This window comes from Centropristis striata, chromosome 5 (assembly GCF_030273125.1).
Source record: "Centropristis striata isolate RG_2023a ecotype Rhode Island chromosome 5, C.striata_1.0, whole genome shotgun sequence".
Taxonomy (NCBI): Eukaryota; Metazoa; Chordata; class Actinopteri; order Perciformes; family Serranidae; genus Centropristis; species Centropristis striata.
The window spans coordinates 659284-682338 of record NC_081521.1 but is presented as its reverse complement, the minus strand read 5'-3'; the positions used below and the strand labels follow the sequence as shown (position 1 = coordinate 682338).

Here is a 23055-nt window from a genome sequence, read left to right as displayed (position 1 = left end):
AAATGTGTGCCTTACCTTATGTAAATAAATAACTAAATAAACAAATAAACCCATAGATATCTATGAGAAATAAACCCATAGATATCTATGATAAATAAGCCCATAGGTATCTATGATAAATAAGCCCATAGGTATCTATGAGAAAACCAGAGCACTTCCGCAACGTCACTAATGACACGTATTCAAAATGGCGGCCGCGGCTATGGTGAGTGGAGAGCGAACTCTTTTTCTGTTTCCTGCCGGTTAAATGTGTCTCTTAGGGGCTCCGGGGCCCCGGGGGTCTCCGGGGGGCTCCGGGGGTCCCCGGGGCCTGGCGGCGCTCTGTCCCGGGCCGGGGAGCACCTGGAGCGGGTCTGGGGGGGACCCCGGGCCGGTCTCTGGTCCTCTGCTGGTCCTGGTGCTCTGAGTGCTGCTAGCTGCTGCTAGCTGCTAACAGCTCCACTCTGCTAGCTGCTGCTAGCTGCTGCTAGCTGCTAACAGCTCCACTCTGCTAGCTGCTGCTAGCTGCTGCTAGCTGCTAACAGCTCCACTCTGCTAGCTGCTGCTAGCTGCTAACAGCTCCACTCTGTTAGCTGCTGCAGCTCCAGATCAATAATATGATCAATATATTAGTCACGTGACTGTGAGGTTTATTGACAGAGTGATAGGTGGATCAGCTGGTAGATGACAGGAACCATCAGAACCATTAGAACCATCAGAACCATTAGAACCAGTGGAACCAGCTGGAGAAGTTTGGTTCCTGTTAGCTGTTAGCATCTGTTAGCTGTCCGCCAGGCTGCTGCTGGAGCTCTGATCAATACTTCACATATCAGTGATTATAGGTGATCAGATGACATCACTGAGCTACAACAGCTCTGATCAATAGATTATTGATTAGTGATTATAGATCACTAGATGACATCACTGAGCTATAATAACCATCTCTGGTTCTCATGTTAATAATATTCTGCTCCATAAAGTCTCACTACAGGAACTCTTGTTGGTATCAATAATAATAAATAATCAATAAGTAAATGGAGTTTTAACTATAAATAAACTCCTTGATGTCTCTTTGATCTTGTGACAAAGTTTTAGATTTAAATGTTGCTTTATTTCAGAGAAACGATGATATAAAAACTATAAAATCCAACTGAAACTAAATCAGCGTCAGCAGTCTGATTTATATTAATATTCACATTTAAACATAAAACATCTAGTCTTGTAATTCTTCATTGTGTTAAATAGTGAAGACAAGAAAAATAGAAATTATAAGTTTATTTAAAGGGAAATTAATATCCAGATAGAGAGAGAGATAGAGATAAAGTAAAGAAGTGAGATAAAATGATATTAAGACTAAAATATAACATTTCTTTATAATATTTAGTCTAAATACAGAAATCTGTGAACAGAGTTGTTAAACACTTTTAAATATATTTATAACAAAATAAATGTGAAAATGTTTATTGACTGAAAACTAAATATAAAACAACATGATAGTTCCTGTTTATCACTATTAGAACCTTCTACACCAGGGGTCTCAAACTGGCGGCCCGTGGGCCAATTGTGGCCCTCGTGATGATATTTTGTGGCCCCCACCTTGATATGAAAGTTTAATGTGAGTTTTATATGAATCAACTTTACCGTGTTGTGTGTGGAAGGTCCCTTTAATTACTGTTATTGGTAATTTTTTTAATAAGTTTGTGTCTTTTTTTTTTAGTAATCTTGTGGCTTTTTGGTCATTTTGTGTCTCTTGTTGCTCATGTTGATGATTCCTCCAGCGGCCTCCAGTTAATTAGAGTTTAAGACCTGATTTAAAGTAAAAAATAACTATACTAAGATTACATGGCTAGATGAAAAAAAAAATAGAAATAAAGTAATGATAGAAAGGTGATTAGATCATCTGTACGCTGTATTAAAGGTGTGAAACTGTTTATTATAGTGAACATAAATACTGTAGAACAACAGCAGAACCTTTTTAAATCACAGCTCCATAATGTGACATTTAAATAAAAATATATATTAAATAAAAACAGCCGATGAAATAAAACAGGCCAATGTTTTTCCGAAATAAATATATTTATATGAGAAAAGAATGACAAACATTACAAAAGAACTAAATATGAGAAACCCTAGTAAGTTTGGAAACTAAGGAGGGTTTTGGGTTTTAAAGGCTGATTGTAGAAGAAGAAAAGTGACAGATTACTGATGTGGAAGCTGATTAAATACATTTTAACTGGAATGAAAATGTATTTAGTACCTAAAGAACTCTAGATGTACTAATCTTACGTATAGTAGAAATGATTAATATGTAATAATCCCTGTCAGATACGTTCAGTTAATACAGTTTGTAGTAGTTTTGTAGTTTCTAAAAGTTTAAATAGTAACTGTAGAAATGATCTGTTTCTTTCTGAAGAGTCAACATGACTCAGTTCAAAATGATGTTTCAAAACAAAACTTCTCAGGGAATAAAACATATAAAAACACTTCAATATTCATATTCACAGTCTGTCAGGTTATAATGTCAGATGTTGGTTGGTAGCAGATAAATCTGCTCAGGTACTAAAGAATATCTGTTATTATTAACAATAAGTTAATAGTGTTTGTGGTAGTTTTGTAGTTTCTAGAAGTTTAACCAAGCAGAATCCAAATAATCAACTTTTAGCTAAAGTTCAACTCAATCTTTGCTCCAAACTGATTCACATTCAGTAACATTCTGTTTATTTACTGTTTATTAACTCTTAATACTTTACTACTGAACGCCTCCACATCATCCACTTCTTCATTATAATAAACACATTTAAGCTGCTGATGGAAAGTTTTAGTTGAACTTCGCTGAGTAAAGAAACTCAAGACGACTTCAACCGACACAAGAGATGGAGTTTATTCTACAGCAAAAACTCTGATTACCTGCTGGCTGCTGGAGGCAGCATGACCAGAAAAGAAACAAAATGACCAAAAAAAGACACAGAATTACTAAAAAAGACACAAAATTATTTAAAAAGACACAAAATTATTTAAAAAAGACACAAAATTACTAAAAAAGACACAAAATTATTTAAAAAAGACACAAAATTATTTAAAAAAGACACAAAATTACTAAAAAAGACACAAAATTATTTAAAAAAGACACAAAATTACTAAAAAAGACACAAAATTATTTAAAAAAGACACAAAATTATTTAAAAAAGACACAAAATTACTAAAAAAGACACAAAATTATTTAAAAAAGACACAAAATTATTTAAAAAAGACACAAAATTACTAAAAAAGACACAAAATTATTTAAAAAAGACACAAAATTATTTTAAAAAGACACAAATTGATTTAAAAAAGACACAAAATTACTAAAAAAAGACACAAAATAATTTTAAAAAGACACAAAATTACTAAAAAAGACACAAAATTATTTAAAAAAGACACAAAATTACTAAAAAAGACACAAAATAATTTTAAAAAGACACAAAATTACCAAAAACAGTAACTAAAGGGACCTTCCACACACAACCTGGTAAAGTGCCATTCATATAAAACTCACATTAAACTTTCATATCAAGGTGGGGACCACAAAATATCATCCCGAGGGCCACAATTGGCCCGCGGGCCGCCAGTTTGAGACCCCTGCTGTAGATCAGGAGATATATTGGTTCTATATTTGTTCTCTGATATCCACCAACATGAAAACTGTTCATACATGTGATGCAGAAACAAGCTGAAGGTGATTTATTACCTGTGACATCATCAGAGTAAAGCTTCTGTCAGCCAATAGGAAGGAAGGGTTGGACGACGTCTCCATGACACGTTATCAGTTATAACCAGAGGTTATAACGCTGATTTATTACAGCAGAATATCTCCAAACACAGAGTGAATAATCAGAGTTTAACAGTAAAGGCTCCATGTAGCTGATGTTATTAGATGTATTGATGGATTATCAGACTGTTAACAGAAACAGATCAGAGATCATTTAAAGTGATTGGTTGGTGGTTCTCCTCCAGCAGCAGGAGGCGCAGCAGGAGGCGCAGCAGGAGGTTATTACTGAGTCTCTGCTGGCTGTAAAGACTCAGAATGAGCATGAACCTCCTCTGGGTGATTTAAAACCTGAAGTTTCTCTGTAAATCCAACACAAGTGTCAACTCTTCTACTAAATAATAGATTTTTATAGAAATGAAATTCATAAAGTATCTGAGAGCTTATAGCTGTTATATCTGAGCTCCCTCCGCTATAGTCGTCTTCACCATGATTTATAAGTTCTGGAAAAGTCCCATGATGCATTGGGACACTCCCACATGGATTCTGAAGCATTTCATTGGCCAAGAGACCAAATATAGGTGGAAAAAACTACAAATACTACAAAACAACGTATCCTCTTTAATGGTAGAATAACACAACAGCTTCATGATGATCAGCCCACATATGATCTGGTGTTTGTCTGTATATGTATAATATATATAATAATATAATATATAATATATATAATGTATTATAGAAGCGGTGGGGGGCCCTGGTGCTGCTGCTGGTTCCTCTATATAAATATAATAATAATAATAATATATATATTATATTAACAGGAGAGGGGGGCCCTGGTGCTGCTGCTGGTTCCTCTATATATAATAATAATAATAATAATAATATATATATTATATTAATAGGAGAGGGGGGCCCTGGTGCTGCTGCTGGTTCCTCTATATATATTATAATAATAATAATAATAATAATAATAATATATTATATTAACAGGAGAGGGGGGCCCTGGTGCTGCTGCTGGTTCCTCTATATATAATAATAATAATAATAATATATATATTATATTAATAGGAGAGGGGGGCCCTGGTGCTGCTGCTGGTTCCTCTATATAATAATAATAATAATATATATATTGTATATTAACAGGAGAGGGGGGCCCTGGTGCTGCTGCTGGCTCCTCTATATATATATATATATAATAATAATAATAATAATATATATATTGTATATTAACAGGAGAGGGGGGCCCTGGTGCTGCTGCTGGTTCCTCTATATATATATAATAATAATAATAATAATATTTATATATTAACAGGAGAGGGGGGCCCTGGTGCTGCTGCTGGTTCCTCTATATATATATATAATAATAATAATAATAATATATATATTGTATATTAACAGGAGAGGGGGGCCCTGGTGCTGCTGCTGGCTCCTCTATATATAATAATAATAATAATAATATATATATTATATATTAACAGGAGAGGGGGGCCCTGGTGCTGCTGCTGGTTCCTCTATATAAATAATAATAATAATAATAATAATATATATATTATATTCTAGGAGAGGGGGGCCCTGGTGCTGCTGCTGGTTCCTCTATATATAATAATAATAATAATAATAATAATAATAATATATATATTGTATATTAACAGGAGAGGGGGGCCCTGGTGCTGCTGCTGGTTCCTCTATATATAATAATAATAATAATAATAATATTTATTGTATATTAATAGGAGAGGGGGGCCCTGGTGCTGCTGCTGGTTCCTCTATATATATATATATATATATATATATATATATATATAATAATAATATTTATATATTAACAGGAGAGGGGGGCCCTGGTGCTGCTGCTGGTTCCTCTATATATATATAATAATAATAATAATAATATATATATTATATTAACAGGAGAGGGGGGCCCTGGTGCTGCTGCTGGTTCCTCTATATATAATAATAATAATAATAATAATAATATTTATTATATTAACAGGAGAGGGGGGCCCTGGTGCTGCTGCTGGTTCCTCTATATATATATATATATATATATATATATATATAATAATAATATTTATATATTAACAGGAGAGGGGGGCCCTGGTGCTGCTGCTGGTTCCTCTATATATATATAATAATAATAATAATAATATATATATTATATTAACAGGAGAGGGGGGCCCTGGTGCTGCTGCTGGTTCCTCTATATATAATAATAATAATAATAATAATAATATTTATTATATCAACAGGAGAGGGGGGCCCTGGTGCTGCTGCTGGTTCCTCTATATATAATAATAATAATAATAATAATAATAATAATATATATATTGTATATTAACAGGAGAGGGGGGCCCTGGTGCTGCTGCTGGTTCCTCTGGTGGGAGCGTTCTACGTTCCTGGAGTTGCTCCCAGAGATTTCCATGAAGGAGACACAGTAGATCTGAAGGTAATAAAGCTCTTTATTTTATTAACATCTAGAGAGAAACAGATTGTTCAGTTTGTAACTACAGCTGGGTGAGATGGACCTAAAGTCATATTATCCTGATATATTAATAACTATATTCAGGGTTCTTACAGCTGCTTGAAATCCTTAAAATACTTTAATTTAAATGTTGTATTTTCAAGTGGTTGTAAATTCTTCCTGTATTTCTCCTGTATGTGACTCTATCATCTCTAGACTAGATAATCACATGTTCATGTAAATAATGAGTCTCTATCTGAATGAAGACGTTCCTCCTGAAGGTCTGACTCAGTCTAACTCCTATCTCTCTGCTGGTTTGGTTCAGTCTCTCTGAACTCATGTAAACATGAAACTAACAGGTGGAGATAGTGGAGAAGACTGAATATTTACCTTCAACACTTTAAATGATGAATCAGACTGATCAACTGTATGAACTCTGTGATACTGAGGCTTGTTTTACATGTTTAACTGGTGACAAGTTCCTGTTTTATTAACATCGTGGTTAGAGAATGATGTTTACAATGAGAAACGTGTTTAAATATTTGTTTTGTTTAAATATAAACCGTGTATATTTGTGTTCCAGGCGGTGAAGCTGACCAGCTCCAGGACTCAGCTCCCGTATGAATATTACTCTCTGCCGTTCTGTAAGCCTCAGTCTGTCTTCTACAAAGGAGAGAACCTGGGTCAGTTCACTGCATGTTCTCTTATATTTTCTTATGAATCTTTACAATATTAAAACTCTGCTACTGATAAATGCATCAATACAAATAATATCATCATATATTTAGAATATATATTAAACAGTCTGAGTGGGTCCATTCTGCGTAACGAGTACTTTTACTTCTGATGCTTTAGACCAGAGGTCTCACACTCTAATTACCTGCTGGCTGCTGGAGGCAGTAATAGAAAGACCAAAACAGACACAAAATTACAGAAAAAAGACACAAAATGACCAAAAAAAAAAAAAAGACACCAAATTACAGAAAAAAACCCACAATTACTAAAAAAAAGACACAAAATAACAGAAAAAAACTAAATTACTTAAAAAAGTCACACAAAATTATTTAAAAAAGACAAAATTATTAGAAAAAGACACAAAATGACATTCCATAACATTTCCACTTCTTGCGGTAACAACAACACAGCAGATAATAATAATAATAATGATAATAATAATAATAATAATAATAATAATAATAATAAACGCTCTGGTAGCAGCTGCCTTTCTTTTTGTTAACGTCGTCATAGAAACAAGGTAAACAAAGCTCCAGCTGGATAATAAAGGGACCTTCCACACAACATTCATATAAAACTCACATTAAACTTTCATATCAAGGTGGGGGCCACTAAATATCGTCACGAGGGCCACAATTGGCCCGCGGGCCGCCAGTTTGAGACCCCTGGTCTATTTTGATGCTGATACTTTTGTACTTTTACTTTTGAATGCAGGACTTTTACTGTAGTGGAGTCATTTCACAGTGTGTATTAGTACTTTTACTGCAGTAAAGTATCTGAATACTACTTCCACCACCAGATTTTAATATGTAGAATCTATAATAAATTAATAAATTAATTAATAATAATCCATCATTAAAGATTCAGGAATCATCATCATGAAGGTGTGAAAACCAACATGTGATGCCGTAACCTTTGACCCCTCAGACATCAGAACATAAAGAACTGACGTGTTGTATGAAGGATTATTACATGCTACATGTTGTTGTATATGTTATATATATAATGTTGTTGTTGTGTAGGTGAGGTGTTGTATGTGTTTGTTATTAATATATAATGTTGTTGTTGTTGTTGTTGTTGTGTAGGTGAAGTGTTGTATGTGTTTGTTATTAGTATATAATGTTGTTGTTGTTGTTGTGTAGGTGAGGTGTTGTATGTGTTTGTTATTAATATATAATGTTGTTGTTGTTGTTGTGTAGGAGAGGTGTTGCGTGTGTTTGTTATTAGTATATAATGTTGTTGTTGTTGTTGTTTATAGGTGAGGTGTTGCGTGGCGACCGTATCGTCAACACGCTGTACAACGTGGAGATGAACCGAGATAAGAAGTGTGAGATGGTTTGTAACAAGAAGAAACTCAACGTGGAGGAGAGCAAACTGGTGGCGGAGAGGATCCAGGAGGAGTACTACGTTCACCTGTCAGTATATACATTATATATATATATATCACCTGTCAGTATACACATTATATATATTAATATATCCAGGAGGAGTACTACGTTCACCTGTTAGTATATACACTATATATATATATATATTACCTGTGAGTATTTACATTATATATATATATATATCACCTGTCAGTATATACATTATATAAATATATTATCACATCAATACATGCTGCCATAGCAACACCATGCAGCAGTTTATTTATTTATGTTTTATTAATTTAAACAAAACACAACATACATCACCGATGGACCAACACAGTAAAAGAAAAGAACAACAAAATCACAAAACTAACCTAAATAAATAAATAAAACAACAATAATAAATTAGAACTTTAACACATTATAACTAATGATAATAAAGAGAAAATAATAAATATACATGAGTTAATTTTAATAAAGTGTGTCAACCAGCTGAGGAGCAGCTTGAAGACAAATAAAAGAGAACAACAATAAATAGAAGACAACAACACAACATGAAACAACAACAAGACTCAACACTTATTAGTGTTTAAAAGGAGTCAAAGCTTATTAAATCTCTTCTCCCTGTTTATTTACTACATTAGTTATATAACAACTATAATATATGTATATATATATATGTATGTATAACACATAGTAATGTAGTATATAAGCGTGTTATGACCATTATTAACATACATAACTAGTTATTATCTGACACATAGACAGCATGTTGGAGAGAACCTGACCTGCTCATCTCTAGAGTGTTTTTCTATCATTCAGATGTTTTAATGTTCAGTTATTAACTGAAGTGTTTCTATCATTTATCTGTTTTAATGTTCAGTTATTAACTGAAGTGTGTCTCAGTATTGCAGATAACCTGCCGGTGGCCACCAGGCTGGAGTTCTACCCCAACAGGGAGGCAGCAGCAGAGGAGGAGCAGAAGAAGGAGGTGCTCAAAGATATTCAATTTGAACACGGATACAGGATGGGCTTCGTAGACAACAACAAGGTACTGATTATTATTATTATACACATATACATATATTATAACAACAAGGTACTGATTATTATTATTATACACATATACATATATTATAACAACAAGGTACTGATTATTATTATTATACACATATACATATATTATAACAACAAGGTACTGATTATTATTATTATACACATATACATATATTATAACAACAAGGTACTGATTATTATTATTATACACATATACATATATTATAACAACAAGGTACTGATTATTATTATTATACACATATACATATATTATAACAACAAGGTACTGATTAATATTATCCCTATGACTCTGGTCTCCTCCAAGGTTATAATAGTTTTGGATTTTTATCAGTTTTAGTTATCATTTCGTTGTGAATTTTTGTTTTCAAATCCAGTTAGTTTTCATGAGTTTTTAGAGTGAGTTTGCTAGTTTAAATTTGTTTTTATTTCTTGTAAAATGCTTAGTTTTAGTTTAGTTTTTTTTAGTTGTAGTTTAGTTTTTATTAGTTGTAGTTAAGTTTTTATTAGTTTTAGTTTAGTTTTTTTTAGTTGTAGTTTAGTTTTTATTAGTTGTAGTTTAGTTTTCATTAGTTGTAGTTTAGTTTTTATTAGTTGTAGTTTAGTTTATATTAGTTGTAGTTTAGTTTTTATTAGTTGTAGTTTAGTTTTTTTTAGTTGTAGTTTAGTTTTTTTTAGTTGTAGTTTAGTTTTTAGACCAAAACGAAGGACATTTTCACTGTAATTTTAGTTAGTTTTAGTTAGATTTGGAACCACAAAATATAGTTTCAGTTAGTTATCTTTTTTTTTTTTTTTTTTAACTCTCGTTTTTATTTTTGTTTCACTTAACGAAAATGTGTTTTTAAATTCTAGTTTCCGATAATTCGTCAGTTTTCGTTAACTATAATAACCTGGTTTATATCACTGGTAAACAGAGAGGGATGCTACATGATGGTTTATGAGATTTAAATAATTATAAAAAATAATAAGTTTTTTTTCTTTTACATTTAACACAGTGATCCAACTCGTTTGTTACTGGGGTTGTAGTATCTCCCTCTTTATTAAACTGTATATCTGTATATAAGTATAAGTATATAAGTATACGTGGACTAAAATAAGAAGCTGTGTTGTATTTTTGCAGGATACTAATGTGTTCTTCTTCTCTTCTTCCAGTTTTACCTGCACAACCACCTGTCCTTCATCCTGTACTTCCACAGGGAGAAACTGGAGCAGGGAGACGTCCACAACTACAGAGTGGTTCGCTTCGAGGTCGTTCCTCAGAGTGTTAAAGTAGACGGTAGGTGGAGCAACGAGTTATTGAGTTATTATTATTATTATTATTATTATTATTATTATTATTAGGGCCTCGGGGCAATCTCCCCAGCACTGGTCCCATACAGCAATATCTGTAGGGACCAGTGCTGCACTACTGTTATACTGTGGATTTCTTCTTCTTCCTCTTCCGGACACAATTTCGTCCCGCTACTAGTCCTGCAACTTGAAGAGTTGCAGGACAAATTATATATCAAAACGTGCGGTTTGATCGGGATCGGTGTGCTATTACTTTTACGCCGCGAAAAACTGCCCAAAATTTTGCATTGAAATGAATGGGACGGCCGAAAGAAAATGAGTGAAAAAGAACAATAATTGTAGATTTTTAAACGTCTACTTCTCCGGCATAATTTGACCTAGAGACTCCATTTAAACTTTAAACAGTAGACACAAGTCTTGTGTATCGGTGTATTAATCCACGTTTCGATAGGTCACACACACACACACACGCGCGCGCGCGCGTGCGTAAACGAGCACACTCCTCACACATGGTTCAAACGCACGCGCACGCACGCACACACACACATTTTGAGGTTAAAGGGCATAGTTATAAATCTCTGAAGAGTCTCATCATAGTGTACACACACCGGCAGTAGCCCCCGTGGCCCTTTCAGAATTTCCCCAAAGGAAATGTTCTAGTTAAATGTTATCTAGTTGTTAAATGTTATCTAGTTGTTAAGTGTTCTAGTTGTTAAATGTTCTAGTTGTTAAGTGTTCTAGTTGTTAAGTGTTCTAGTTGTTTAGTGTTCTAGTTGTTAAGTGTTCTAGTTGTTGAGTGTTCTAGTTGTTAAGTGTTCTAGTTGTTTAGTGTGACCTCTGGCTCTCTGTGACTCTTCCTCTGTGGTTTCAGACCTGAAGGCTGTGGAGAGTGAGCGGACCTGTACGCTGCCTGAGGCCAGCGGTTCCGCCCCCCAGGAGATCGACCCGGCCAAGGAGAACGAGGTCCTCTTCACCTACTCCGTCCACTGGGAGGTCAGTGCTGCTGCAGCTTCTCTTCTGTTCTCCTGCTGGAGGTTCTAGCAGCGCTGCTAGAGTATGTTTGCACTGCTGGAAGCAAGCCTGCTGCTTCACAGGCTTTACAAACGATGCGTGTTGTTGTTGTGTAGATTATACAGATAATACTAGGGATGTCCCCATCCCATCACGTGGTTTCAGACTGGATCAGATCAGACATTATGTCCCGATCAGGGATCGATACATGTATATTCAGCATGATATCATTTTACTGCAGGCTGCAGGTCAATAAGCCAAGCAGCAGTTCACACACTCCAACCTAGGGGGCGCTAATGCACCTTAAAGTTGGTGCCGCCATTACAACAAGAGAAGAAGAAGAAGAAGAAAAAAAACCAACAACACGTCAGCAGTTTAAACCAACTAGTGAGTCTGTCTGCAGTCAGAAGTATCTTAAAGTGAATTAAAATAACACTGAGATTGTAAACTGTCAGGTGTGTAACTGGTAATTTCAAGAGGTGGCAAGAAAAAGACAAACATGATGCGTCATCTCAGGAACAAACACCAGAAGTATCGGATCAGGACTCTTTATCGGCAGATACTCAAAATCAAATGACTCGGGGGCAAAAAAACCTGATGGGGACATCTTTAAGTACTACGTCACTTCCTGCTTAGGACGCGTTCAGACTGCAGGCGAATCTGATTCAGATCAGATTTCTACTCAAATCTGATTTTTAGGGCTGACTGTCCACACTGTTTTTAGCAAGTGTCCAAATGGGATATATCTCTGTTCAGACTGGGCCACATTACTGACTGGTCTGACAGGTTGCCACAGTAACGGCGTCAGAGCGTCTGACGTCATATAATTGCGACAGCGACAACAACAACAACAACAAACATGATGGAGGCAGGTCTCCTCAGTATATTAGCCTTATCACTGTCCAGTAGAGGTGCAGAACATCTCAGATCACCAGGGGAGAAACCAGGCGGATGGCGCCCCCGTCGGGCCGCATGAGTCGGGCGCGGCGGCCGGAGGACGCCTCGTCTCCGTAGAGTGACGTCACGGACAGTCAGAACCATCTGAGTGTTTGGAGGTTCAGACTGAGATCATCTGTCCAAATACGATCTGAAACTACCTCTAGAAGGTGGTTTGATCCGGTCTGCAAAAATCAGATTTCATGTGATTTTTGACTGTTCAGACTTCAAAAGAGCCGTCCAGTTCCAATCTGGATGATGGGCTAAACATCTGATGTTGGCTGTTAGTCTGAACGAGGCCTTACTGTTCTATCCAATCAGTAACCAGGCTGTTTACAGGGGAGAATAAAGACCCTGCTCTCCTACAGGGACTAAAGAAGTCCAGACTGAAGTCCTCTAGGACGGCTGGTATTCAGATTAGAGGCGTTTCAGAGAGTCAGGCCCTCATTCTGGGTGTGAGACTGTAGTGGAAACAACCTTAATGCTGTTTATAAAGAGAGCTGTGACTCATTTTTAATTTTAGAAACTTAAATCATCATCCAGCTGTTGAGGTCCAGAGCTGGGAACATGGAGAGGAAACTGACTATTATTGTGTGTGTGTGTGTGTGTGTGTGTGTGTGTGTAGGAGAGCGAGGTGAAGTGGGCGTCCCGCTGGGATACCTACCTCACCATGAGTGATGTTCAGATCCACTGGTTCTCCATCGTCAACTCAGTGGTCGTCGTCTTCTTCCTGTCTGGTACGTTCATGATCAATCCTGCTCATTGTTATTATTATTATTATTATTATTATCATTATTATTATTATTATTATCAGAGTCTAACTGCAGTAACTAACGAAGGGTTAAACTGCTTTAACGTGTTTTAACTGCCAGCTAAATGTGTTCTCTGGAATCATCATTAGTATATAAAGTCTGTAGTGTGATGAGAGCAGGAGAAGTGTTCTGGTCTGTATCTGAGTCCTCCTTCCTCCTGCAGGTATCCTGAGTATGATCATCATCAGGACCTTGAGGAAGGACATCGCTAACTACAACAGAGAGGACGACATCGTAAGAACAAACACACCTTCTGCTGAGTTTCTGCTGTTTCTTTAGGGAAACAACACAAACACAATTATTAACTAGTTTTAGTTTTGAGAATTTGTTTTATTATTTAACAACTACAGTTAATTTGAACTGAATGTTCAGTTCCAAACTAATAAATTACATTTCAAATTATAATTCAGATTCAGTTTTTCAATGCAATGATTCACATTGAACAACATAAATTCAAATATAAATGATTCAAATTCAGATTTTTAATGTAATTATTCAACTTAAGCAATTCAAATTCAAATATAAATGATTCACATTCAGTTTCTGGTGGCAGATATATTTCAGCCATGTTTTTTCTGTACCACTATTGAAGGAAGAGTCCTCTGAAAACTGTCAGTAGTTCTGGGAGATGATTTTAAGTCCATCTTTACCCTGAAAAGGTCCAACTAGCTCCTCTGTAATGATATTAGTCTATAGCAGCACACCTCCACCTGCTGGTGTCTGGATCACAGTGGAGCTTTGAGCCGTTAGTGATCCAGGAAACAGTCTCTCTCATTCATCAGCACATAAAACCTTTGAAAAAAATGTCTGTAACACCCGCAAATGTAATAAAAATCTGCAGCTTTTAATGCAATAATCCCACAAACTTAATACATTTTCCACAAACTTAATAGCCGCTGCCTGATACAACCTTTATTCTTTGTTGTTACATTTGTGGGAATTTATTACTTCGCCACCAACGTATTTAGTTCCTGCAAACATAATAGTTATTACATTTGTGGGAAATCAGGTGTTACGTTCGTAGCAGGCAGCAGCTGCATTCTCTATATATTTTTCAGTATTTTTTAATATCGTCAAGAATATCGTTATCGCAAAAATACCCTGAAATATGGTGATAGTCTTTTATAGCCATATGGCCCTATGGTGAACGTTGTCTTTGAGAAGTTGTATTGATTGATTTGGATGTTCCTGGTGTTTATTAACCCCTGAGGGTTCTCCTCCTCCTCTCTCCAGGAGGACACCATGGAGGAGTCAGGGTGGAAGAACGTCCATGGAGACGTGTTCAGACCTCCTCAGTATCCCATGATCCTCAGCTCCCTGCTGGGCTCCGGCATCCAGCTCTTCTGCATGATCCTCATCGTCATCTGTGAGTCTCTCTCCTCTACAGTCAGATCACTTCTAGATCTGTTCTCTCTGGAATCAGATCACTTCTAGATCTGTTTCCTCCAACTAAGTTGATGCACTAAATGTGACATGTAAACTTTAGAGTTAGAGTTGAGCTGCCAGCAGGAAACATGCTGCTGAACGTTTCTACCTCATGAAGAAGTCAAAGAGCTGCGGAGTTTTCTGGACTCTAGTGGGTTAACAGCATCTGAACAATAAAGATTGTGTCTCGGTGTCTCCTGACTGAAGAATGCTGCGTGAGCTGTTTGCTCACATTCAGCTGTCAAAAAGATTGATGCATTTTAACTGAAATGCATTTTTTTATTCCAACAAAAGAACCAGTTCCTTTTCTTATTTGATCTGCATCTCTAAAGCAAGAAACCTGGAAATATTCTGATCACTTAAATGTGTTAATGCACCAATATGACATGTTGTAACCACCGTGTGTGTGTGTGTGTGTGTGTGTGTGTGTGTGTGTGTGTGTGTGTGTGTGTGTGTGTGTGTGTGTGTGTGTGTGTCTGTGTGTCTGTGTGTCTGTGTCTCTGTGTGTGTGTGTGTGTGTGTGTGTGTGTAGTTGTTGCCATGTTGGGCATGTTATCCCCCTCCAGTAGAGGAGCCCTGATGACCACGGCCTGCTTCCTCTTCATGTTCATGGGGTGAGATGATGATGATGATGATGATGATGATGATGAACTCTGGAGCTCATTAACAACATTCAGAGTTTAAACTCGTCTATCTGTATAACCGTCTCCTCCCTGGTTCTCCTCCCTGTGGTTCTCCTCCCTGGTTCTCCTCCCTCTGGTTCTCCTCCCTGGTTCTCCTCCCTGGTTCTCCTCCCTGTGGTTCTCCTCCCTGGTTCTCCTCCCTCTGGTTCTCCTCCCTGGTTCTCCTCCCTGGTTCTCCTCCCTCTGGTTCTCCTCCCTGGTTCTCTCCTCCCTGTGGTTCTCCTCCCTGTGGTTATCCTCCCTGTGGTTCTCCTCCCTGGTTCTCCTCCAGAGTGTTTGGAGGATACTTTGCTGGCAGACTGTACCGGACACTGAAGGGCCACCGGTGGAGGAAAGGAGCGTTCTGTGTAAGTCAATAACAGAACACAGTACAATGCAATAAAAGGTGTTTAAAACCAGATCAAACAGTAAATCTAAAGGTCTAAAACCAGATCAAACAGTAAATCTGAGGGAAATGATCTTGCTGCATGGACAGATAATTTACCTTGACAAGATTTATTAAATTAAGATTATTAAATCTAGAAATAAGCATGTTGAACACTTAAAATAATAAATTAACTCTTAAAACCAGATAAATGATCTAACACTTCTAAATCTAAAGTTTTTTTGTAACCAGTGAGATGTTTGTTTGTTCTCCCTGTAGACGGCCACTCTGTATCCTGCTGTGGTGTTTGGGATCTGCTTCATCCTCAACTGTTTCATCTGGGGAGAACATTCCTCTGGAGCAGTGAGTACCATCATCATCATCATCATCATCGTCATCATCATCACATAACAGCTAACTGTTAACCTGTTAGCACATACATACATACTGTACTGCTACAGAGCTAACTGTTAGCCTGTTAGCACATACACACTGTACTGCTACAGAGCTAACTGTTAGCCTGTTAGCACATACACACTGTAATGCTACAGAGCTAACTGTTAGCCTGTTAGCACATACACACTGTACTGCTACAGAGCTAACTGTTAGCCTGTTAGCAATCTGCAGACTGGACACTAAGGGGTTAACATCCCCTCCGTCTCTGCAGCTGGGAGAGACTGCTGCAGGAGGACTGGGCCGCTTCGACTCGTTCTTACTCTTCTTAACGAGCCTCTGGCCCCCACGGCTCGTTAAGAAGAGCCTCCGGCCCCCGCGGCTCGTTAAGAAGAGCCTCTGGCCCCCACGGCTCGTTAAGAAGAGCCTCCAGCCCCCGCGGCTCGTTAAGAAGAGCCTCCGGCCCCCGCGGCTCGTTAAGAAGAGCCTCCGGCCCCCACGGCTCGTTAAGAAGAGCCTCCGGCCCCCGCGGCTCATTAAGAAGAGTAAGAACGAGTCTCCAAAAGTCTACAGTAACACCAGAAAAAGTTGCCAGTCGCTTTCTTGAAAAATAGTCTCTAAGGGGGTCTGAAAAGTCACTAAATATAGCAACAAAGTTGCTAAGTTGCCAACACTGCTTCACCAGCTTTTACAAATGTTGCGTGTTGTTGTGGCGTCCAGTACTACGTCACATCCTGCTTAGTGTTCTATCCAATCAGTAACCAGGCTGTTTACAGGGGAGAAACAGACCCTGCTCTACTACAGGGACTAAAGAAGTCCAGACTAAAGACCGCTAGGACGGCTCATATTCAGATTAGAGGCGTTTTAGCGAGTGAGACCCGTCTCATTCCGGGTGTTGTCCTGTAGTGGAAACAGCCTTCAGTTCCTCTTCTCTCTCCCTCCAGGTTCCCTTCACCACCATGCTGGCCCTGCTGTGTATGTGGTTCGGTATCTCCATGCCCCTGGTCTACCTGGGATACTACTTTGGCTTCCGTAAACAGCCGTATGATAACCCCGTACGAACCAATCAGATCCCTCGGCAGGTCCCAGAGCAGCGCTGGTACATGAACAAGTTTGTAGGGTGAGTGTTTAACAATAAAAATAATAATAATCTAACACTGTCAGAAGTTTAGGATTTATCTTCTCAGCTGAGATGTTTTCTTGCAATAATAGTTTTCTTTCCTTCCACCAGGATTCTGATGGCCGGGATCCTGCCGTTTGGAGCCATGTTCATCGAGCTCTTCTTCATTTTCAGTGTGAGTACAACTGCTCTGATCTGAATTATTGATCATCTCTTCCTTTAACCCTTTGATGCCCAACATGGTCTACAGTGACCCCGCAGAGTTTTTATATTCTATATCTTTGCAATAAATTGTTTTCATCATTCATCTTTCCAGGTTTTCCTCAATTAGTTTGTTTTTGATCATCATACATCCTAATTTCATGTTTTCCTTCATTCATTTTTTTAGCTAAATAGCTTGCTAAGCTAACTACTCAGCTAACTTCTTGGCTAAGTATTTAGCTAAGTAGCTTGCTAAGCTAACTACTTAGCTAACTCCTTGACTAAATAGCTTGCTAAGCTAACTACTTAGCTAACTTCTTGGCTAAGTATTTAGCTAAGTTGCTTGCTAAGCTAACTACTTAACTAACTTCTTGGCTAAGTAGTCAGCTTAGCAAGCTACTTAGCCAAGTAGTTAGCTATCTCATAATAATAAAACTTTTTTTCTTACTGTCAATACTTGGGATATTCAATCATAAAATAAGTTGATATAAAAAGATAGAGCACAGAAACACAGCAGCATTAAATAACAATATTATATTAAATAACATGGGAATGAATGAGGGTCATTTTAGACCATGTTGTGCATTAGAAGGGGTTAAAATATGTTGAGCATCAAAGGGTTAATGCTCTGTATTTTATATAGAAAGTCCCTGAAACTCTCCAAAAGTGTATCTGATGAATGTAGAGGCTGAGTAATAAATGTCCAGGTGAATGTAATCCCCTGCAGGCCATCTGGGAGAACCAGTTCTATTACCTCTTCGGCTTCCTGTTCCTGGTCTTCATCATCCTGGTGGTCTCCTGCTCTCAGATCAGCATCGTCATGGTTTATTTCCAGCTCTGTGCAGAGGTAACTTCTACTTCTTCTTCTACTGTTTGATTAAAACACTGCCTTCATCATCTGGACTGAAGACTCTGCAGCTCTAGTCCAGAGTGTCGTGGGTCCAGCTGATGGAGGGATCCTCGTACTCACAGACAAAACTTATAGAATCGGCATTAATTCCACTTTCTGGGGATATCAATCATAGTTTTAACTTGTTGCCTTGCTGAGGTTTCAAAGGGTTAGAATCAAGGTTATTTTAGTTAACGAAAACTAACCAAATAACGAAAACTAAAATTGAAAAAACATTTTCGTTCACTGAAATAAAGTTAAGTCTCCAATTACACCAGAAAAAGTCTCCAATATCACCAGAAAAAGTCTCCAATAACACCAGAAAAAGTCTCCAATTACACCAGAAAAAGCCTCCAATCACACCAGAAAGTCTCCAATAACACCAGAAAAAGTCTCCAATCACACCAGAAAGTCTCCAATAACACCAGAAAAAGTCTCCAATCACACCAGAAAGTCTCCAATAACACCAGAAAAAGTCTCCAATAACACCAGAAAAAGTCTCCAATCACACCAGAAAGTCTCCAATAACACCAGAAAAAGTCTCCAATAACACCAGAAAAAGTCTCCAATGACACCAGAAAAAGTCTCCAATAACACCAGAAAAAGCCTCCAATTACACCAGAAAAAAGTCTCCAATAACACCAGGAAAGTCTCCAATGACACCAGAAAAGTCTCAAATGACACCAGAAAAAGTCTCCAATGACACCAGAAAAAGTCTCCAATAACACCAGAAAAAGTCTCCAATAACACCAGAAAAAGCCTCCAATTACACCAGAAAAAAGTCTCCAATAACACCAGAAAAAGTCTCCAATAACACCAGAAAAAAGTCTCCAATATCACCAGAAAAAGTCTCCAATATCACCAGAAAAAGTCTCCAATAACACCAGAAAGTCTCCAATAACACCAGAAAAAGTCTCCAATAACACCAGAAAAAGTCTCCAATAACACCAGAAAAAGTCTCCAATCACACCAGAAAAAGTCTCCAATGACACTAGAAAGTCTCCAATAACACCAGAAAAAGTCTCCAATAACACCAGAAAAAGTCTCCAATGACACCAGAAAAAGTCTCCAATAACACCAGAAAGTCTCCAATAACACCAGAAAAAGTCTCCAATAACACCAGAAAAAGTCTCCAATAACACCAGAAAAAGTCTCCAATCACACCAGAAAAAGTCTCCAATGACACCAGAAAAAGTCTCCAATAACACCAGAAAAAGTCTCCAATAACACCAGAAAAAGTCTCCAATGACACCAGAAAAAGTCTCCAATAACACCAGAAAAAGTCTCCAATAACACCAGAAAAAGTCTCCAATATCACCAGAAAAAGTCTCCAATAACACCAGAAAAAAGTGTTGATGGTTTCTCCTCCAGTTTGTGTTGAGTGTTGATGGTTTATCTCCAGTATTGTTACCTGCTCCTCCTACCTGAGCCTCCTCATTATCTCACCTTGTGTTTGTGTCTCCTCTCCATCAGGACTACCGCTGGTGGTGGAGAACCTTCCTAGTTTCAGGAGGCTCAGCGTTCTACGTTCTCATCTACGCCATCTTCTACTTTGTCAACAAGGTAAATGCCCCGAAGATGATGATGATGATGATGATGATGATGATGTCATCTGGGTTATTTTGAGTTGGGCCTGAGGCTTCAGATATCTGACAGACCCTCAGAGTAGAGACAGATATCCTCCTGGCTAACGACTCCGGTGACTACGTGGTTCTTGTTCTGTTGGACCGTTTGATGCTGTGGACCACAGCACCCTAGTGGCTCGGTTACGCCACCTAGTGGGCATTGTCAGAAGTGAAGTCGGGTCAATGATAGGTATTATGGTTTTGCCAAAAATGCTTTCTGTTCGAGGCCAGAAATTCCAGTCTGTCCACCTCTGGCTGCTGTCACTGTTCAGGAACATTCTACAGCTGCAGTTGATTCTGTTGATTGCTCTGCTCTGATTGGTCGACCCCATAGCCTTTGATGTGATTACAGATACACGCACACACACACACACGTGTGTAAGCGCGCACACTCCTCCAGATACACATGCTTGAAACACACGCACACACACACACACACACACACACACACACACATGTTGAGGTTAAAGGTCATAGGTTGCTGTATAAATAAATACTTGTAAAGGAATGCTTGTTGTAGGTGTGCTCCTTGTATATTATATAGTATCATAACATTACTAGTATTAATTGTTATAAATCTCTGAAGAATCTCATCATAGTGTACACACACCGGCAGTAGTGGCCCTTTCACTATTTACCCAGAGGACATTTTCTAGTTTATTTTATTGTTCTTGTTTGTTTATGTGCAGCAGTTTTATGCGGCTGTGGTTGTTTTAAAGTGCTCAACAAGTAAAGCTGAGTAGAGTTGTGATGCAGTATATCAGTATAATGTATATATATATCAGTATAGTGTATATATATATATCAGTATAATGTGTATATATATATATATATATATATATATCAGTATAATGTATATATATATATATATTTATATATATATAAATCAGTATAATGCGAAGTAGACCTGCAGGCCTGACGTGTGGTTTCTCCTGCAGCTGTATAATGTATATATATCAGTATAATGTGTATATATATCAGTATAATGTATATATATATCAGTATAATGTATATATATATCAGTATAATGTGTATATATATATCTCAGTATAATGTATATATATAAGCCTGTCGTGTGGTTTCTCTGCAGCTGGACATCGTGGAGTTCATCCCGTCGCTGCTGTACTTCGGCTACACCGCCCTGATGGTTCTGTCCTTCTGGCTGCTGACGGGCACCATAGGGTTCTACGCCGCCTACATGTTCATCAGGAAAATCTACGCCGCCGTCAAGATCGACTGAGCTCCATCGCTGCTGTTCTCCTTTTTGTTTTTTGTTTTTTTTTCTGTTTGTCTTGTTACATTCAGTTTTTTTAATGTATATATTTTTTATTCTTCATGTTCAACAAGCACTGACTTGTGTGGAGGAACGAGACGGTCAAAGGCCTTTTAACAAAGCAGCAGCAGCTCCACCTAGTGGCCCACAGGGCAACAGCACCACGGAGAGCTGGAGCTCCTCCTGCTCCTCCTGCTCCTCCTCCTGCTCCTCCTGCTCCTCCTCCTCTTTAAGGACAGAGACACTTCATCTTCCTGATGTTTCTCTTCGCACAAAGTGGGCCAAAGCTTGTCAGATGATGATGATTCAGCACATTTTTAGTTTGTCTTTGCATCGGTTATGGCTCTAACTTATCCAGGTTTTTTATTTTTTATTTTTTTTCCACTACAGGATTTATCTCTTCAGGCTTTCCTTCTTTTTTTTTTCTTGCAATCATCTTGTCGTCTGATTTCCTGACATAAATTCTGTCTTTACTCTTCCCATCGTCTCTGTTTCCATGTGTCACTTCAGAGACTTTGGATGTCAAACTGATTTAAAAAAAAAGAAAAAAAAAAGGTGTTTAAAACCAGATCAAACAGTAAATCTGAGGGAAATGATCTCGCTGCATGGACAGATAATTTACCTTGACAAGATTTATTACATTAAGATTATTAAATCTAGAAATAAGCATGTTGAACACTTAAAATAAGAAATTAACTCTTAAAACCAGATAAATGATCTAACACTTCTAAATCTAAAGTTCTTTTAATTTGGTAATAAACCAATAATTGTCAGTTAATCGCTGCTTGCAGCTTTAATTGATCTTGTTTTAAGAGTTAACCCTCTGGGGTCTGATAATATTTATCATATATAATATACCACATAATATTTACTATACTCATGTTTGGTATTTTCTTCAACATGATCTATTATTTTTTCTCTTTAACCCACTTTATTAACTTATTGAGCCTAAAAATCATGAAATCTGAAATAAAATGTTACTATTTATGACAATAAAAACCACAAATATGCTCAATGAACTGTTTAGAATGTAAACGTAGGTTGCAAATATGAACATATAAAAGGTAAAATTCAAATATCATAAAACTATACACAAAGAATTACCATGAAAACATGTTTTTTTTTCTTGTTTTAAGAGTTAATTTCTTATTTTAAGTGTTCAACATGCTTATTTCTAGATGTAATAATCTTATTGTAATAAATGTTGTGAAGCTAAATGATCCGTCTCAGGTTTAGTGTTGATCTGGTTTCAGACCTCTACCAGTGAGGGGGGACGGGGGTCTGTCTGAGGGTCTGGTTGGTTGAACTGGTGTTGATGGGGGATTATACTGGGAACTTTTACATTGTAACAGAAGAAAGGATGGTTAATAATTAAATGTTCTATTATTTTTACTCCAGTTTCCATGTTCTGCTGTGACCCTGTTCACCACGTCTGTGATTCTCCAAAACACCCAGAAATATCTGAATATTGGTCCGTTTGCTTTAAATGATGCAGATCAGATGTGATGCACTGATAAAAAAAAAAGGTGTTTAGTCTAAAACCAGATCAAACAGTAAATCTGCTGCTGCATGGACAGATAATTTACCTTGACAAGATTTATTAAATTAAGATTATTAAATATAGAAATAAGCATGTTGAACACTTCAAATAAGAAATTAACTCTTAAAA

General features: G+C 37.3%; 1 protein-coding gene across 1 annotated transcript; it reads left to right on the top strand.

The window, feature by feature from the left end:
* The first annotated feature begins 160 nt into the window (after nt 1-160).
* On the top strand, nt 161-21864 carry tm9sf4 (transmembrane 9 superfamily protein member 4). The gene is made up of 18 exons (XM_059333691.1): nt 161-205; nt 6066-6170; nt 6769-6868; nt 8179-8335; nt 9197-9341; nt 10517-10640; nt 11526-11647; nt 13227-13338; nt 13577-13647; nt 14647-14779; nt 15371-15452; nt 15793-15868; nt 16165-16248; nt 17223-17398; nt 17510-17573; nt 18327-18446; nt 19962-20051; nt 21204-21864. The coding sequence occupies exons 1-18, from the start codon at nt 188-190 to the stop codon at nt 21351-21353; spliced, it is 1929 nt and encodes a 642-aa protein (XP_059189674.1). The 5' UTR covers nt 161-187; the 3' UTR covers nt 21354-21864.
* Nucleotides 21865-23055: the final 1191 nt, after the last annotated feature.

Excerpts from the sequence above, each read along its gene's own strand:
- tm9sf4 (XM_059333691.1), top strand. Across the intron at positions 13,339-13,576 it reads CGTCGTCTTCTTCCTGTCTG|GTATCCTGAGTATGATCATC; the intron begins GTACGTTCATGA and ends TTCCTCCTGCAG. Across the intron at positions 17,574-18,326 it reads AGCTCTTCTTCATTTTCAGT|GCCATCTGGGAGAACCAGTT; the intron begins GTGAGTACAACT and ends AATCCCCTGCAG.